The 18,346-nt window shown below is 42.7% G+C and overlaps 1 protein-coding gene across 2 annotated transcripts in view; it reads right to left on the bottom strand.

Annotated features, from left to right (window-relative positions):
- Positions 1 to 619: 619 nt before the first annotated feature.
- The window catches only part of SLC22A3 (solute carrier family 22 member 3), a 35,161-nt gene continuing 17,434 nt past the window's right edge, over positions 620 to 18,346 (bottom strand). For both annotated transcript variants that reach the window (XM_009688364.2, XM_068938901.1), the window contains exons 4-11: positions 17,762 to 17,927; positions 16,614 to 16,731; positions 11,106 to 11,203; positions 10,754 to 10,968; positions 6,598 to 6,706; positions 6,217 to 6,329; positions 4,480 to 4,579; positions 620 to 3,954 (exon numbers count right to left, since the gene is read on the bottom strand). In XM_009688364.2, coding sequence (XP_009686659.2) covers positions 3,897 to 3,954; positions 4,480 to 4,579; positions 6,217 to 6,329; positions 6,598 to 6,706; positions 10,754 to 10,968; positions 11,106 to 11,203; positions 16,614 to 16,731; positions 17,762 to 17,927 — 977 coding nt within the window. In that variant the 3' untranslated portion in view covers positions 620 to 3,896. The remainder of the gene's footprint in view (positions 3,955 to 4,479; positions 4,580 to 6,216; positions 6,330 to 6,597; positions 6,707 to 10,753; positions 10,969 to 11,105; positions 11,204 to 16,613; positions 16,732 to 17,761; positions 17,928 to 18,346) is intronic.

The following is an 18,346-nucleotide window of genomic DNA, read 5'->3' as shown; positions in this document are numbered from 1 at the left end:
AAAACATGTTGTAAACGGGATTGATTTTTGGTTGTCTAATAAGGCACTGCTGTTAACAGGACAATCCTCCTAGTCCCCTAGAAATGTACTCATACATGTCTGCTGCTGTCTCCAAGAATAATTGCCGTGTGGCTTTTACTATTATCAGATGAGCTAGACTCACATAGCCATCCTTCACTGTTAACCATTACACAGAGTCCCCTTCACTGTTCTCGACTGGGCGTTTTGCAGGATACTCTTTTTCATTATGTGAAGAGGGATTCAAACGAGAGAAATTTCCTTCCCATTTTAACAGTAACAAAAAAAAATGCTACATTAATGTCTTCAGAAAGTCAATACAGGCAAAGAATGACCTGACTGCCTCTCCCCCATCTCCTTAGCGCTCTCCTTAGCATCATCTACCTTGTGATGATAAAGCCTTCCTCAGTGAAGATGAGGTAAAAAGTCAGCCAAGCATGCTGAAAGGGACACCCTGTTACCAAGCTATCACCCCACTTTGCAGGTGCTTGCCAGACAAAGTTTAGCTGACACTTGCCAGAGTGAGAACCTTCATCTTGCACCCCTTTCAGATTGTCACGGCAGGGTCCTGCAAGCTCCTGAAAACTCCCGGTTGCGTGTGGAGCCCTTCCTACACTCCCAGCATAAGCTAGGGTATTCTGCATAATTTACCTATTTCCTGGAGTGGGATTCATCCCGCCCATTTTTGCAGTGCAGAGGTCCACTCCTACACATGCCAAGGTGCATTTCATTCAGTCTGTGTTATCTTTCATTTTATTTTTTATGTAGAATATACAAAGCAGATGGGTTGCATCCTAGAAGTTCTTTTTCTCCTAAGGACTATAATGGGGGTCTGAGAGCTATAAAGAAGAAATAGGTGACAGGACGATTTTTGCAGCTGCTACACCTGGAGTCTGATTTGGGAAAAGCAATGATGTCAGGGTGTTGCCTTGCTGAGCAGGAACAGTTCCAGTAAAGCATTCCTCCACCTACCTCTACGGTCACAAGGGATTCACTGAGCACAAATACCCTCCTGGATATTTTCTGTATTTCTTAATTTTGATCATTAAATCGTCGTGAAACTGACATAGTACATCCCTGACAACAGAAATCCATTGTTGCAGCTTCGTCTTTGATTTGTAAAGCTGTTCACATGTAAACTCTTGCTTCCTCACTTATGCTCTCCTTCTGCTTCCACCACCTCATTTGTCCTCTCTCACCTACAAGAGCGTAACCCCACCATCACGAAAACGCTGGTCTTGCTAACTGGCTACTACCCAATTCACTGCGACTGAGGTAACTGAAATTCTCACAGAGAAAAGATATTCAGTCTTACAAAATCCACCTAATCATGGGTAAGAGTTAGCACAGGTTCAAATACAAACTCCACTTGAAGTTACACCTAATGTTATTAGTAAGTACTATATTAAAAGTCAAAACACATCCAGATGCTTTTTCCTGATGTCCTTTACATAACATATTTTTATAATAAATTTCTGACGGCATTCCTAGCCATTTTACATACTAAAATATATTGCTCATATTTGGTTCTGTATAACAACAATGCTATTCCAAATAAATCACAGTCTGAAAGGCCAGAAGCAAGCATTCATGTCTCTGACGTCTCAAGCACAATTCAGTCATCAGCAAACTGCAACAGCTGGCAAACAATATTGACATTTTTTTGGCAAGCCAGAGCATTACATGATTTCCACAGTCCTTCCCAGACTGCTTCAGTTTTTAAATTAAAATTCACAAAGAAGAAGCATTAAAGGGAACAGTGAGGCTCTCTGAGGGCTGTGCCTGCCTGACAAGGGCAAGTCCCCATCCTGCTGGCTAGGTGCAAGGCAGGCAGAGCTGAGCTCCTACCCACCTCTTAAAGACTGGAGATTTACTCAGGCCAGCGCAAAGCTAATGCAACACCAGGGCTTCCAGTTCAGAGCTGGCCCAGAAGGCATTCACAGTGGTCTGCAGAAGACCATGTTGGCGTAGGAATAGTTTTCTCCCTCCAGTGGTAGTTCCACATTCAGATCATATTCTAGATAACACCAATTAGCCAGATATATTTAGAGAGGCTCATTTAGTTTCATTCCTTGCAGTCACCCGTCACTTTTCCTAAGCATCCTATCCCATCCTAAGTACCTCATCCTAAGTATCCTATCGTGAGCATCCTATCCTCAGAGTAAATTAGAAACAGTCTTGAAAGAGGCCCTGTACTTCCAACTGTTCAAAGTATGCAAGCGTTACTTTCCTAACAAAGGTGCTGTTTTCCTCCAGCAGGGCTGGTGGTGTGGGCAGCTGTCGGGAGAAGGTGAGGAGAGCGGGGAGCTGTTGAGACGCATAGCGTACTCCTCACCATGCTGCAGTGAGAAAAATCCCCTGTACTGTAGGAAATCCCCTTGCACAGGAAACTGTGCACTCTTATGATAGTTCGACTGGAGCAGTGGTCATTAAGCAGCTGAATGCATTCAGCTGCATTCAGATCATAAAGTTAGCTTTACTCATTTGTGGTATGAATTTCAAAACTCGGTCCTACAGCAAATGTGTTATTCTCTGAGCTTATAAATCCCTTTACAATAGCTCAATGACTTTTTTTTTTTTACTTGATTCTCCATTGGTAGCAGGATAGCATTTGAATACCACATCTTCTCAATTCCTTCATTTCACAGAATGCACTCTCTTTCTGTGGCCAGGATCCAACATCTGGTGAAGGAATTCGTACAGCTGAAAGGGAAGACTGTGCGCCCCTGCTATCTAATTGCAGATGCACAGATCCAAACACTTCTGCTGTCATTCAACTGTCAGACAGCTGGGTCCAACTAACACTTCCCTGCACCAAAGCTCTCAGCCCTGCTCATCTTCCCAAGAAAGCTTGACCAGCCAACATTCCAAACAACTTATCTCTAAGGTGCAAAGATGATAAATAATAACAGGGAGAAGAGAGAATTTGCAGGGTGATCATCATAGAGGAGGGAGTCAGGGTGAGGGAACTGGTTTGTAGGGATGAGCAGAGAGAATATTTTAGAGTGGAAAAATTAGCATATGTCTCTCTTTCAAGAGGGTTAGAAAAGGGCATCCGACAAGGGAGAGCAGAGAGAAGCTCTTCCCCTAGGAAAGACTGGGGGACCTCAGCCTGGGGAGAGGGGAATGGGGTAACGTACAAACCCTGGGAATGGGAGGAAGGACTGATGGCCAGTGGGATAACATGACTCTCAGAGCTAATGTAGGAAACCTACATAAAGCCCAGGCAAGGAGAGGACGTGGAACGCTACCACATTTTAGAAAGCCCTTGAACAGGGAGCTATGGAAAGCTTTTGTTGCAGAAGGTTGCTGAGGGAGAGGGCAAGATTGCTGTGAGGGTCTCTCAGGGCACAGCTATGAATTCCTATCCCTCCCGACCTGAGCAACACCACCTCAGCACCTCCGTGATTAACCTCCTTCTTCCTGATCCATCAGCTCTTCTGTTTGTCCAGGTTTTTCGAGGGCAAAGAAGAAAGGGCTCAAATACCCATCCACTTTTCACCAAATCATCAAAATCTTGAACAATCAGCCCCAACTGTCCCCATCAGAGGTATATACTAAAACTATATGCTAATAAACAAAGAGTTCAAACATCTAGCAACATAAATAAGAGCTCACTGAGCTGGAAAGTGCATCTTTTTTATGCTGTTCTGCTCTTATCAAGAATCACAGAGCATTCCTGTCCTGCAAACATCATACTCAGAAAATATGTGTTTATTTCATATTAATAGAAAAATACACTGTTTATTTTGAAAGTTCTTATGCCCAGAAGAAGAACATACTCTTATAATCCATACTCTGCAGCCAACTTTAAAGTATTAGCACGTGGAAAACAAATTCCCAGTACAGGAGCAAGGTTCTTTGCTCAGTGCTGTCCTTCAAATATAAGAGTTGGTGTCCCGGTGTTTCCTTCTCTTGCCACATTTACCATAATGACTGAAGAAAATTGGGGGGAGAGGGAAAAGAAGGAAGAGAAGAGAGAGTTATATTCCGAGCTATAGTACTGATCCATTTATCTTCTGTATGGAAAATTTCCCCTTTCTGTTGTTTGTGTACTGAAATGGGCAAAAGTTGAAGAAAGGCTCTTGATAATGGAAGCATTTCCACACATTGCAAAGTCACCCACAGGACTTTGCCAGTTGTCTTGATCAGAGAGCTACAGACTATATTTGCAGTATCTCTCTTGTACTCTATCACCTTCTGCTTCCAGAGGTGTACAAGACTGTATGTTTTTATGAGAAAAATATGCATTCTATTTCCATGCATTTTTTTAAAAAAACTACCTTTGTGGTATTGAACAGTTCACATTTCTAACGAGGAATATGCCACCTGTGCACAACATCCAGCTGATTAGGGAATTTGCTTTCACACTCTAAGAGCATCAATCTCTTTTGATTTCTAATTTATAAAAGCTGACAACATTCGAGGAGAACACTCTGAGGAAGGACATACACATCATACCTTGAAAGCTGTTCAGCATCCTCCACTGTCTCTGGTAAGGATATTCCCTTTGTCTCTGGTAAAAGCAATACTAGGAGCCCACAAACAACTGCGAGAATACCTACAGTGGACATTAAAGAAAAGAAAAAGCAATAAGAAATTCATTATTTTCCCTATCTTCAGGATTTATTCATTGAAGAAAGCTTATTTGAATTAAGGTTACGGTGAGTAATCCTACTCTTATAGAACACCTTTATCCTGAATTAGTTTAACCTAGAACAAAAAAAATTGAAGGTTCATTTGCACCCTGCATTGCCCTAAAAGTGAGATCTTAGAGGTCAAAAACTTGACACAAGTGCATACGGGTATATGTACACAAACTGCACTAAAACCAGGATGACATTTCTCAGCTAAGACAGATATGCCTCTGCTCAAGGGGCTATGTTACATAGGTGCATCTGTTTGTGTTCCTTGGGACCATTGATATTTTCCTGAAATATTCTGTTCATGTATTCACAGCCAAAGTACGTTACAAGATCCAGCATAAAACTTCATCCTTAGGAGGAAAAGAATAGTAGGGCTTGAGCAATAGGTAAAATGTTCCCTGACTGTGTTGCACCTGGGGTTTTGTTTGTTGGTTTCCTTGGCATTAAAATCTTTCCAGGAGGATCCTCCTTGATTTTGTAGCTATTTACTTAAGACAACGAGAAATCTCATGTCCTTCATCAGCAGCAAAATTTTGGAATTAGATCATGTGAACACAGTACTTCTATACACATCTATTCATGGTGTAATGGTGATTTTTTTTTAAATGTCTTTTCTCTTTCCATTTGTGTTTTCAAGCTGAGGTTGTCTTTAGCCACCAATGTCCCTTCTTACTGTATCCTATCCCTTTTGCTTTTTTTCCCATCATATGTATTTCTGGAAGTCTGATTTAATTGCAGGCTTCTGCTTCCCTGCTGGGAATAGCTATTTTTTTGTACAAATTTACTCCGCAGGGCTCATTTTTCCAAAGTGCAACTGAGCAGAGGGATTCAACAGAGATAAAAAGTTATGCTTAATGCAACATTTATAGTCATGTATAGTCATACCAGGAAAATAAAAAAAGATTTTTGAAAGGACATCAACCTCTACTATTGAAAGATAAGTTCACTCCCCTGCAACTACAGAACTCAGCTGTGAGGCTGCTCATTCTTCAAGCACCTCACAGTTTCTTCTGTGCTCCTTCAACCAAGTTACCAAAATAGACCTGAGGTCTCCCATAACTTGCTGCAAAATCAGAGGGAGTCATCCTAGCAGGAACTTGTTTCTAAACAAGGAATTCTGTTTGTCTGAGGAAAGACTGTCACATATGACAGCAAAATGGATACAGTCAGAAGCAGTGCTGGAAGGATAACAGATAACATACAGATAACATATATTCAGCAACTCTAAAGGGGAGTCCATTCCCCCAGGGACAACTTCAATCTTTAGAAGTACACTACAAGTGGGAGCTTTCAGTGGGGTCCTGCAGGTCCTGCCATGAAACTCCTTTCTTGGCTGCAGAGATGCCCCATGCTGTCCAGGGTGCTCTATTACCCTTGGAAGGACGTGGCATGTTTCACCCGTGTTTGCCCTTCAGTCTCTTACTCTAGGCATGAAGGTTGAGGTGGTTTGTGAGGGGGAGAGGAGGCCACACATTAAACTTCTGCTCTAAAAGAAAAATTCTGTTAGGAGAAGGTTATATTTATAAAATGTACATTTTAAATCATTTCTTACTGAAAATAATTAGAGGTAGCTCCAACCAAATGGCTGCTAATCGGAAGAGCAGGAATGGAGCTATGATTCCCCCTAGATCACACAAACTCGAGCACAGGGAAACACCGAAGTTTCTGCAAAATAAAAATGGTGTCATTTATTTCAGAGACGCTAACAAACAGATCAACCAGCACTTCAGGCAGAAGTAGGCATTAGCTCCAAAATGATCTCAATAGTATATGCCATTCACATTTAACAGTGACTATTCAATTAGGAAGCTCTGGATAACACAGTTCTACTAAAAAGCAATGGAACAGGGAATGGGGAAAAGCAGGGGAAAAATTTAAAGGATTTATGGGAGCTTCAGCTGATAGATTTCCCCTGTGACCCAACCTGACTTACCTCAGTGTCGTAGGGTACAATTCAGAGTTCACAAGATACACAATTTCAAAAGCCATTGTGATGCCAAGTCTTCCCAGTGTGGCTACTGTGGTTTTGAACCATGGGAGATCTGTTCATTCAAAAAGAAACCCTAGTGAAATACGCTTCACTGTATTAGCCACACACTTCAGGCCAGGTTCTCACACGGGTTCTACACTGATAACTCCACAGACTGCAGCAGAGTTTTTCTACTATATAGGCATAAGAAAAGCCTCTTCCTGGTTATTTATGAAGTGCCAGAACAAAGTAAAACACAAGTGATGATGAGAAAGTTAGAAAAAGCTGCTTCTATATTTGAAAAGGAAAGAGGTACTAAAGTCATAGCATAAGCACCAGACACCTATTGCTTTGGCACAACTAAACTATTGCTTCAACAGCACTACACTCCAAAGGATTTTTCAGAGGAGTCTGATTTCCTAAGATTTATTGAGCGGTCTCTGGCTACAATGGCTACTAGCTGCCTTGAATTCAAAAGTAGTCAGCAGAAATACTTTTCATTCCTCTTCACAGGCAGAAGAATTACTGCCACATGAAATCACTGACAAGAGCTCACCAACTCTGAAGAAGAGATTGGAGAGCTAACCACACACCTAGCACTTAACAAGAAAAAATATTTTGGAAGGCTCTCCAAACCCTTGGCTTAAACTAGTGTGTAACTTTTTAGCAGCAAGTCCCTGATGTGTTGGGGGGGGGAAAGGTGGGAGAAGGAATGAGAGCACAGTGTCTCTATCTGCCTATGCGACTATATACCTTCCTTGTCACTGGCTGGTTGCAGAACTAGATGGACTTTAGTTCCCATTCAACCACAATTTCTATTTTCCTGCTCCTAAGAGAATAAGTCCTAGTCCTGTTAGCTGTTGCTATGTCACAGAAACTCTGGATTGATCAAGTCAGATTGAAGGGTCACTGCTGTAGATATTTATCTATACTGGCATCTATTGCTTTCTAACATCATGCAAGGCTGCTTTGGAGAATCCAAACTAATATCCAATTGATTGAATCAAGACACTGGCAGGGCATAATGCCATGAGTGGGAGAATGAATGTTATATGCTTCCCTGACCATGTCCAAATTGTGCCCGGAAAGGAGGATTTATTTATACTGGGCTGTTACACTCTAAGAAATGCAGTTGAGTTACCTCCCAAAACATCTAACCACAAAGAATCCACTTTTAAAGATGCACCTGCAGCTACAGAAAACTCCTAGACCAGGCCAGCTGCACTGCACAATGTTTTAGCCACCACACTTAGGCACGCTCCTAATGATGCTGCTTCTGGTTGTCCTCGCACTGCTCTTCCCCAGATCCTGACATTGCACCTGATGCAACCTGCCTACAGGCCTTATGTTGCCCCACGTCACTCTCACTAGCTGTCCCGGCTCTGCTCAAACCCTGGCTGCATGTCACTGCGCTTTATACATTAGCATGGAACAAGGCGCGCAGGGCAGGAAGGTCATATCTGCTCCGTGGGGCAGAGCTATCCCGTGTCGCTGAGGTAACCCATCAACAGTCTGACAGCCCTCTCTGGTGAGCCGGTGGCCTCTGAAGAGCTGCAAGGAAAGTAGTCAGTACTTCAGCAGTGCTCTTGGAAGATGGTCTCCTATACAGTCTAACCATGAAGATTTTTCAAGGTGATCAAGAACAGCCTGGCAGAGCAGACTGGGAGCCTAGCAAAACCTCAAGCCTGAACTTGACATGAAGGGGGGGAACTGCCACCAGTAGGCAGAATGCTCTGGCAGTGATTGTGCTTTCTTTTAAACAGGAAGAACCAGAAAACATTTCATTTTGCTCTGAACCAAAAATGAGATGTTTAGGTTTTTTTCCCTTCCAAAACAACCAAACAAATCCCTCAACAAATTTCATCCCATGTTGTGAGACACTGACTTTGCCCTGAAAAGGTTTGTTTTTCAAACACTTATAAGAAATGTAAAGGCTAGAAAGAACAAAATAAATCCATGTTGTCACCATAGTATCCCTTCAGTCAATAAGACCCCTGAGGTGAGGGTGATGTACTCCTACCTCTGCTAGGAGGACCAGAACAGTGTGAGCACAACGTGACTGAGCTCTTGCAAGCTGCTACTGCTTTCTTCCCATCTGTAAAAACAGATGTTTGTTGAAAGCAGGATTTGGACCTCAGGTGTCCCATATGCAAGTATCCTAATCCCCAGGCTGTCCTCTTCAACCTGATTAACATTACCAGGGAACAGGGTCCCACCAGCACTGCTCTGTCGCTAATGAGGGCATGCTAATGGTAGCACCCGACTGGCCATAAGTTACCCCTTCTGCCTCTCCCTCAGGCCACACCAGCCCCACAGGATGCTCCTGCTCTAACCTTAGACCCGCTGCACAGTGCTCAGCAAAATGGTGCTGTCCAAAAAATGTAGCTGCTTCAGGCAAAACCCTGAAGGAATAATTCCACAGTGTCATTCTTTGTTTTCTCCTTCTGCTCTGGACAATGAACAGTCCTCAGTCCTTGTTGCCCCATTGCATCCTTTGTATCACTTTCACAGGTAGAAAATGGTGCTGGCAAAGTAAACAGATGACAGGGGAGAAATCTCGGGTGCTTATCCAGGCCCTCTGAACCCAAAAATGCTGTGCTTATGGAGAAAATGGCCCCAGGGCCCCACAGAGCAGGGAGCTGGCACCAGCAGCAGTGCTCTGCTGGTATCCACTCATGGTGCACTGTGGCTCTTTGGAGAGGCTCAAAGCAGCAGGGACTCAGGAGGTCACAAGGAGAATACTTCAGGACAGCAGGCCAAAACTCCATGGACTGCAGTTGTCAAACTGATGAACTTAAACAAGTGACAACAATACAGCATCCCAGGGCAAAGTCACAAAGCCACGAGGGCCAGGTCCAGGACCAGATCCTCGACTGCCTCATCCCATTTCCCTGTCACATTGTTTCTCCTTTTGTTGAAGCAATGGAGCTCCTCAAACATATAGTATTAACTTTGCATACTTTTGGAGGAATCTCTTTAAAGGGAGCTTAAGAGAAGGGAGTGAACCAACACACCTCTTCGAAGGATTTCAGTCTGCACGCACAGCTAACCCGCCTGTTTTCATGGGCCAGTACTCTTGAAGAGGCTTTTCATGGCTCTTCTCTAGGAAAACTATTACCATGGGATACAATTTCCGGAATCAGCACCTCTAAGGCTAGCCAGGACTGTCACTTCACTTTGATGGAAATAACCCTGAGGAGGAATAAGCCTTTCTAATACCGATTCAGTTGCTAGTTCCTAGCAGTTCTAAGGCAAAGCATGCTGATGTGGTAATGCTCTGTGCAGAGCACCTCTAAGTGCTTCCCTGAGGATATGCGCTTCATGATATAGTTAAATAGCTACACAGGAGGGAAAACAATTTAAAGAAAAGAAAGGAGTGCTGGAAAGCCTGAATGCAGTATCAGACCCTTTAGCTGTCCTTGAAGCCAGATAACAATGATTTAATTGAAAGCTTTACTTTATTCCCTCAACATCACCCAAATCCCTGGGAGGGTGAAGGCAGGGAAGCCATCTCCAGGTTGCCTGCCGCAGCCCCCACACCATATAGAGGTTGTGGACTGGGAAGAAATTGGGAGTCCAACTGAAGAGCAGGCAGAGCACGTTACAGCCTGGCACCTCTGGGCTGCTGAAACAGCCTGGTAATGCCAGAAGAGCCATCAATCTGGATGAAGATCTTTAGAGGTTAGGCAGTGTATTTTTCTTCTACGCATTGATTTATCCAGAGATGAGAAGACCATAATGTTGTCACAGCTAAATCACTGATTTCTTACATCATAAGTATCTTCCAAGTAGGGGAATGTGTTCTGTTCTTCCCTTACATTTGTGTCCCCTACCCCTGCTTCTGCCTTCAAAAACAGGACAGGGCCTTTATACGCATCTCTTTCCAAACTACATCCACCTGTTGCTCACTACCCATCAAAGACATGGCCATTGTATGTTCCAGGGCAATCCATGAGCAAATAAGATATATTGTCGCATAACTGTGGTGTCACTTGCATTACAGGACACATTTTATTTTTATCTACAGTTTTGTGTGGCTTCCTACTCAAGGGGTGTCACAGAGAAGTAATTGACCTAAAGAGGCTAGTGTTGGGAAGGGAACAGAAAGAAAGGGAGTTACCTTCTGGCAAGAAGGCAGTAATGAGGCATGCGACCCCCGCCACGATATTGCTTATGGCGAAGGGAGGGCGCCGTCCAATGCGATCAATTGTCACTAAAATTAGGAGAGCCGCAGGCAGTTCCACAGCTCCTGAGATGAAGAAGTCTAGGTAGAGGTTTCCTCCAACAATTCCTAGGCGCATGACAAGCCCTTGGTAGATCAGGGCACTTGTGAACCTAAATAGCAAAGGGAAAAAATGTTGAGAGGAAAAAAAAATGACCGTAAGCAGCCGGAAAAAATCTAAAAGTCACAAGGGAATTATTCTTCAAAACACCCCACCCCTCCAATAAATCACACTGACGTGCGCACTCACCAGGCGTACATCAGAATCAGTGTGTTTCTTCTCATCTGGGGAGTTCTAACCAGATCCTGAAATGAGGGATTGCTGACTTCTTCGTTGCTAACAGTGATCTAAGGAGAAAAGCAAGCAGCAGAATCAGCTGTCAAGAGTTAGACAGGCACTGGAACAGAGTTTCTAAGTAAACATAATGCTCAGCTATATTCCAGTCAAATGAGCAAAGGTGTTTATCACCCAGTTTGCTGCTTTTAGCACTCCGGAATGGTATGCAATTATGGGAAATAACTTGTAATTCGATACAGCTATTGTCACTTCTTAATAATGATGGTGCAAAAATCAGGAAAAAATTCCAAAACTTGATCTCTGGGTCTTCTTGAGAATGGAAAAATAATTTCCTCGTTGTAAACTGAGAGAAGTTGATCTGGAATTCCTTGAAAGACGATAAATGCACTTTGTCATGTCATGGTCACTCGGAGCAGAACTGCCTGTGACCAAAGACCAGCAGAAAGAAGCAAACTGTCACAGGAAGGGCAAAGCGATGGGGATGGGGGAAGCAGTGTGATAAAAGGGATGAGTAAAAAGCAATGGGCTTGGGAATGTTGCTGCTGAGACAGCTGGACAGCAGGAAGAAAAAAGAAACGAGAGGAAAAATAGATCTATGAAGGGACTTGGGTTTCACAGAACTTTTAACCAGTGAAAGTCAGATGGACTTAAAGCATTATGCTGAACATGGCTTACCCTGAAACAGCTAAAAATCCTGAAAAGCATGAATAAACAAAAAAATGACCCTCATACTGGCTAAGTATGTTAAATCTGTTGTTTGATGTTTATAATTTCCTTCAATATAGTTGCAGTCAGGCATTCAATGAAATTACTAGCCAGAAGGCTTAACAATAACAGAAAAGGACAAGCTCTCCACCCAGCCTGAGACTGCATTTTGGAATTCGTTACCATGGGATTTGGTGAAGCCAGAATATCATTGAGGTCAAAATGGCGTTAGACTTATTGCTGGCGGCTAACTTGACCAGTAGATTTCAACTGTGAAGGGCCAAAAGTTAGCTCTGCCTTAGGGGTTTCCCAAGTCTGTCAGGTGTCAAAGACTGGGACAATATATCCGGGAAAGGATCATACTACTCCTGCCCAAGACTTCTCTCCATCTTTGTCGGTTATTTGCAGAGACAAAATGCTGGGATATATCCTGGGGTCTGAGACAAATGGTAGCCCTTTTGTTCACATGCCCATTTTGCAGATGAGGAAGATGAGGAAGAGAAGGTATGGATAGGTTGAGGCAGAGACAAACCAGGAGTCAGCCCTAAACGACAGTCACGACTGAGATTTCCATCGATTCTCAAAGACATTGTAGAAAAGATGCTGTTTTGAGGAGGATTTCAGGCAACCTGACTGTTTTGACTCTCAGAGAACTGAGAGTCGCCCACTCAAGAGGAAGAAACCCTCCTCTGTAACTACAGCATCTGCTGCCTGCAGAAGGGACCTCCTGCAAGGAGCCCAAGGAGAGGCTCCTGGCCTATGGGGAGGTGCAGGTTTCGGAAAGAGAAGCACACAGGAACACGCAGATCAGCAGTGAGACAACGGGTAGAGCCAAAAGCACTGCCGCAGGGTCTCCTCAGCTCAGCCAGGGCTAGGTCCACCACATTTGTTCTGTACTTGTTTTTCGCACCATAAGATAGCACAGATGTTTTTCAGTAAGATTAGGCTGGATGTATTTAAGCATGACTTTTTTTCATAACTGAGAGCCACGAGACCTTATAAGTGGGCAGAGAAATTCCACATTTGTTTGAACTTCCTTTTTATTCCCTCCTGCTTTTCTTCTGTAACCAGAGTTAGAAGTCTTCTTCAAAATGCTGCCCCACCTGCTGTGTGCCAGAGCCCTTTGTAGGGCCAGCTGAGGTTACTGGGTTTTTGAATTGCTTTTGCACTCATTCATTATATGGTTATAAAGCTGTCATGACTTTGTTTATAAAAGCAGGCTGCCAGTCACCAGTTGTGACCTTGTGCCAATATGGTTTTAAGTCCTCCAAAGGCAAAGATGAACTCAGCATACTTGCTAACATATATTTGTATGTTTTAATAAGGTCATAATAATGCCAAAGGTGACTGAGAATTTTTTATGGATGAACAAAAAAAATTGCTGTGGAAAGTCAACTCTTTGTGGGGAAGAAAAGTCCTTTCTTTGCTACTTGATGTTAAAGAAAGCTTTGTTATTCATTTCAGTAGAGTCAAAAATTCAGCTACAGAGCCCATCTTTCCAAAGATGTGCTATCTGCAAACCCTGGAGAAAGTTTTTTAACTAACTTCCCTCACATTTTTATCCCCATCAATCTATATCTCGCTTTTTTCTGCAACAATTTCAAAAGATTCCTCATAGCACAGACACAGAATTCTGCACATGCTTAATGCTGCACAGGAAAGTATATCCATTCATGCAATATATATGTATGAAAGTTAATATATTTACTATAAGTATATATGTATAAACAGAGGTTTTATTTTGTTTCATGACCCTCTCAAGAAGTAGTTCTTACTCAGCTGGTCACAGCTCATTCCCCTTTTGGACAGAGACTAAGAATGACAAAATTTGCTTGAAAAAATACACGCCACGATAATTATGAGCAACTGGAAGAAAGAGTGTTATAATTTACAACACATTTAGTGAGTTTTGGACAGAGCTGAATTGTACCCATGTGATAGAGCAAAAGAAGCAAAAGTTTATCTGTTTTCATAAAAAGGTCATCTGTTCTTTCTGTGTGCCAAGAAAAATGCAAGGCTGTTACATCCAGAGCCACGTAAGAGACTTGGCCAACGCAGTTGTTACAGATATGTTTGAAAGCCCTAGCCCAAAGTATTGCCGGATAATGTCTCTCACTTCTCGCTGTCTCTCTACACATATACCACTGTGCTTGAAATTATGGAGGAGACAGTTATGTAAAAGCAAATTCTGACGTCAGTTAATGTGAGAAATACACTTGATCCCCTACTAACACACTTCTTGGAGATGTTCTCTCTCCTCTGGGCACAGCACCAAGGATGACAGACGCTGGATGTTGAAAAGGTCCCAGGAATAGATCCAGCATGGATCTGGATGTGTGGAGGTTAATCAGCAGCTGTGCAGCACCTGCAGCTGTGAATGGCTTAAGGTCACTAGCAAGAAAATTTCTGAAAAAAAATGAAATATAACTTATAAAAAAGAAGTAGAGAAAGACACAAGTCTCTGCTCCAACAGGAGGCTTTGAAAATGCTGAGGGGAAGTGGGTCTAGGAATGCAGGGCTGAACGTGAAGGGAGACCTGCAGTAACACACCGATCCCCTTACGTGTCTCAGGCCACAGGCAGCACCAGGTAATGCTCACCAGGAAAGAGGACTCCCACGGACATATCTGTCCCCAGGCAAAAACAATGAACAGATTTAGCCTAGTCTTCCTCTTCAGTCAGTCTTTTCTGTTTGTTTCTCTCTCGATGGTTGCAGTCTGCTGTTCTCCTAGCCTAAGATGCTATTCCAGTGGGGCTAGCAATGCTCATTCTGTTTTGTGGGACAGCTGAAGGTGAGATTTCCTAACTTTGGCTCATATCACAGAGACTCCTTGACATTCATTGGTAAATAGCTCACTAGCTGCTGGCCTAGCCTCTTACTGCTCATAAAAAAACCCCTTCTATCATATTGCTTTACCAATCTACCACGATCTTATCTTGTATATCCTGTTTATTGGTGAAGAAAGTTATATACAACTTTTTCCCTGACAGCCCCTCTCCTCATCATTAACCTTCACCTGCTCCCCTGAGTAACACAATATGCAGAGAAACTCCACTGCAGCAACAGTATGGTAGTTAAACAGATTGCATATAAATAAAGCAGCTGGCTATAGAAATGTATGTTTCAGTATCCTCCTCTCTGTTGATGCATGTAGTTTTGACTTTGCAAAATTATTAGCCCAGAGTCAAATATCCTAAGAAGTATAACATAGGTTAGGGCCCAGCTTCTCTACGTAACATGTTGTGTGAACTTTAACCTGTCAGAACTGTCATTAACTGTCATTAACGTGCACTTAATAAAGTGTAAAGGTAATAGAATATTGGTATAAATCAACTGGCCATTTCTATATTTCTTCTCTTGTCACATACCTCCTCTCGTGTATACGTCATGCAAGGACTAATTTTATAGCAGGAATGGTCTTGAATAAACAGAGCTGCTTAGGCTGGGTGGCTGGTTTACAGACCCTGTGTCTTACCAGATAAATAAAATCATGTGTATTTCAGAAAAGCTACCCGATGTGGAAAGAACAGAGTGCTAGTCGTTACTGCTTGGGTTGCATCCAGAAGTACACTGTAGGATTTTGGTACAACATTCCACTTTTTCAGATGAGCTGGTTTAAATTCCCAGGTTGTCCCTTGCTAAAGAGCAATGAGAAAGAACTAGGAAAGATATCGACCTGTGGGACCCCAGCTTGCCAGCTACTCTTTACAAAGCACATATGTCATGCTGTCCCTTCACGAAGTGGTGGGACACATCAGTCCTCTCCACACATTGCCATCCCAAAGTTGTTACCTCTAGCCTCAGTGAAAAATCTATGTAGAAGTCACTCATGTTAATCACATTTTTATATATATAAAAACATATGTATATGCACTGTACCGATAAGCAGACATTTTCCAGAAGCAGTTTCTTTTCAATATGAAAATAACAGTCTGAAATACTCTTAATATATTCAGTATGCTACCTCTGCACTGCAGTCTGCTGGTAATTTGCAGATGCTTTCCTTATTTCAAATAATTGCTAGCATTTGGGCTTCAGAGCTAGTTTGTTAAGAAAAAGTAATCCCATCCGCATCTGCTGTTATCATTTGACCGTAGGACCAAACATAGTCTAAAGGCAGGCAGTGCTACTAGACACAGAACAAGACCATGTAAAACAGTGTAATGACCCGACACTGTCGTTTGAAATGCATCAGTCTTTTCAGCTCTTTCAAGACCACTTGGCAAAGGACTGCAATTCTAACATATATCCTCCTATTTTGTAAATAGTGACCTCAGACAGTGCATTCCCTATTTTGAATTTGGGGGCATATTTTTCCCCCTATTAGGATGGCAGAAAATTTATATTTAAATTCAGATTTTCTCCTACATCTTTGCATTGGGATGTAGAAGGAGGTTCTAGCAAGAGAGCCGTGGGAAGCAGGTCCTGACACCTTCGCTCGCTCTGACAGTTCTAACTGCAGCTAGTGGCCCTCACACTATTTTCAGATTTGTCCTATAAGTCTTTAAAGAAAGTGTTGCAGGGAAAGACTTGGTATATTGTTTTGCAAAACCCGCTTTTCAGCCCATGCTTTTCCAGCCAACTCACTTGTATCTGCTTGCAATTAACAAAGCTGATATGGGACAGACAATCTCGCTCTGAAGTGACACTTCAAAAGGGTTATCCATCACGCAAAAAGAATGCATTTTCACAGCACTGAATGTTTGAAAGTTTAAGAGTTCAGAAAAAAGCCCTGGCTTAAACAGATGATAGTACCTCTGAGTAATGGGGTGAGAGATATTTCCCATTGTGTTTTGCAATGTCGTGCATGATCTTTAATGCCTTCTCTCTCTTTTTGCGTGTCAGGAGCCAGCGTGGAGATTCAGGAACTGCCCTGTAAGAACATAGAACACATTAATAGGGGTTTTGCCCATTAATGTCATCAGTAAACCAAAGTAAGTCCTTTGCCTTTTGTCTGTTTTTACACCCAAGGAACTAATTTTTCAGCTTTTGGGAGACAGAAACTCTTTTGCGGACTGCCTTTTCAGTCTCCAACTTGCTCTGTAAGATATTTCATTCTTGTGGGCAAGAAAGGAGAAAATAGGATATACCAATAGTCTGCAAAGCTGAAGAATAAGAAGTCTAACTATTATCTGCACAGTGGAAGTCAAAAGTACAATAACTGACAAGCAAATAGGATGATGCCTGCAAAACAGCAAAGAACTAATGAAAGTCAATAGTAAACACATGTGGAACTCAAATAGGTAGGCCAGGAAACTTCTAGGTGTAGACATACACACACATGCTCAAATGTCAACATACTCTGTAAACTGAATACTTAGCACTACTACTGATTGGTGCTTTGGTGTATACTGAGCCTGTGATGAAGATGATTCACAATTTAAAAATGCATGACAGACATTGTGTAAGGAAATGGTAGAATGTGTAAGAAGAGGGTACGTGGCTTAACTTCTTTGGATTCAGCCCACGGGGATGGTCACTGGGACACAGTGCTCTGCTTTCCTATTAGCCATGGTGCCCATAGTGACCTGTGGAGCAAAATCAGGCTTGCACTGAGTGTGTAATTAGACGTAAAGGTGAAGTCCATGTCTGACACAAAAACACTTTGGGAAAGTCACATAGGTCAACAGGCAGCACTGGGCTAACCAGGAGCAGAGCACGGTTCTGTGAAGTACCTGCCCTGGCTGTTGTGAGAAGCATGCACTGGGCAGAAAAATAAACGTAACATGTGTCTTTGATTCACTTAAAACAGTTAAAAGCAACAAAATCAATAAGGACACAAGTATCTTCTTGCTAATCTACACCATTTTGCACACTGGAGACTTGGGTCCATAGCTTGGGTCTTAAGGTGCTATAATAGCACTGTCAATAAATAATAACAAGAACAACAACTGCATTGTTACCAGTAGTAGAGCAGGAAAAGGAAGTTGGGCAGTGAAATGGCCAGCTGGATACCCTGCCAGTTGGGAACCCAGTATGCAATTCCAGGGAGAATCATAATTCCCAGGGTGAAGAATATTTGTATCACGATCCCAACGATCCGCTGGTCAGAACCAACGATCTCCGTCACTGAACAGACAGAAACCCAAAATAAACAATACAGAAAGAAAACTTACTCAAAAGAAAAATATCAGCTGCAGGAGCAAAAGGAACAATAGTCCTGTATCAGATCACAATTCCGTCTAGCCCATTATCCTGTCTATAGCAGCATAAACCTTTCACCAAGCTGGCCAGGGCAAGCATGGGTAGTACTTCCCCATCCACTCACCCATGCTCCTTTGGGCTGTAACACAGAAAATTCCTGAGCCAGAGCTTTAGTAAATTGTTATCACTCTCCCTGGTACAGTTTTGGCTCACGCTCCAGAGCAGGGGATCACCAGGACAGAGCTGCTCCCAGCAGGTACTTTGGACAAGGCTGCTGTGGAGAGGAGAGTTTAGCCATACCATCCTGGTTGCCTTGAGAGCCAAAGAATCATTCCCAGACTGTT

The sequence above is a fragment of the Struthio camelus genome, chromosome 3 (genome assembly GCF_040807025.1).
Source record: "Struthio camelus isolate bStrCam1 chromosome 3, bStrCam1.hap1, whole genome shotgun sequence".
Lineage (NCBI taxonomy): Eukaryota > Metazoa > Chordata > Aves > Struthioniformes > Struthionidae > Struthio > Struthio camelus.
The sequence above is the reverse complement of the archived record's forward strand: the minus strand, read 5'-3'. Positions and strand labels throughout refer to the sequence as shown.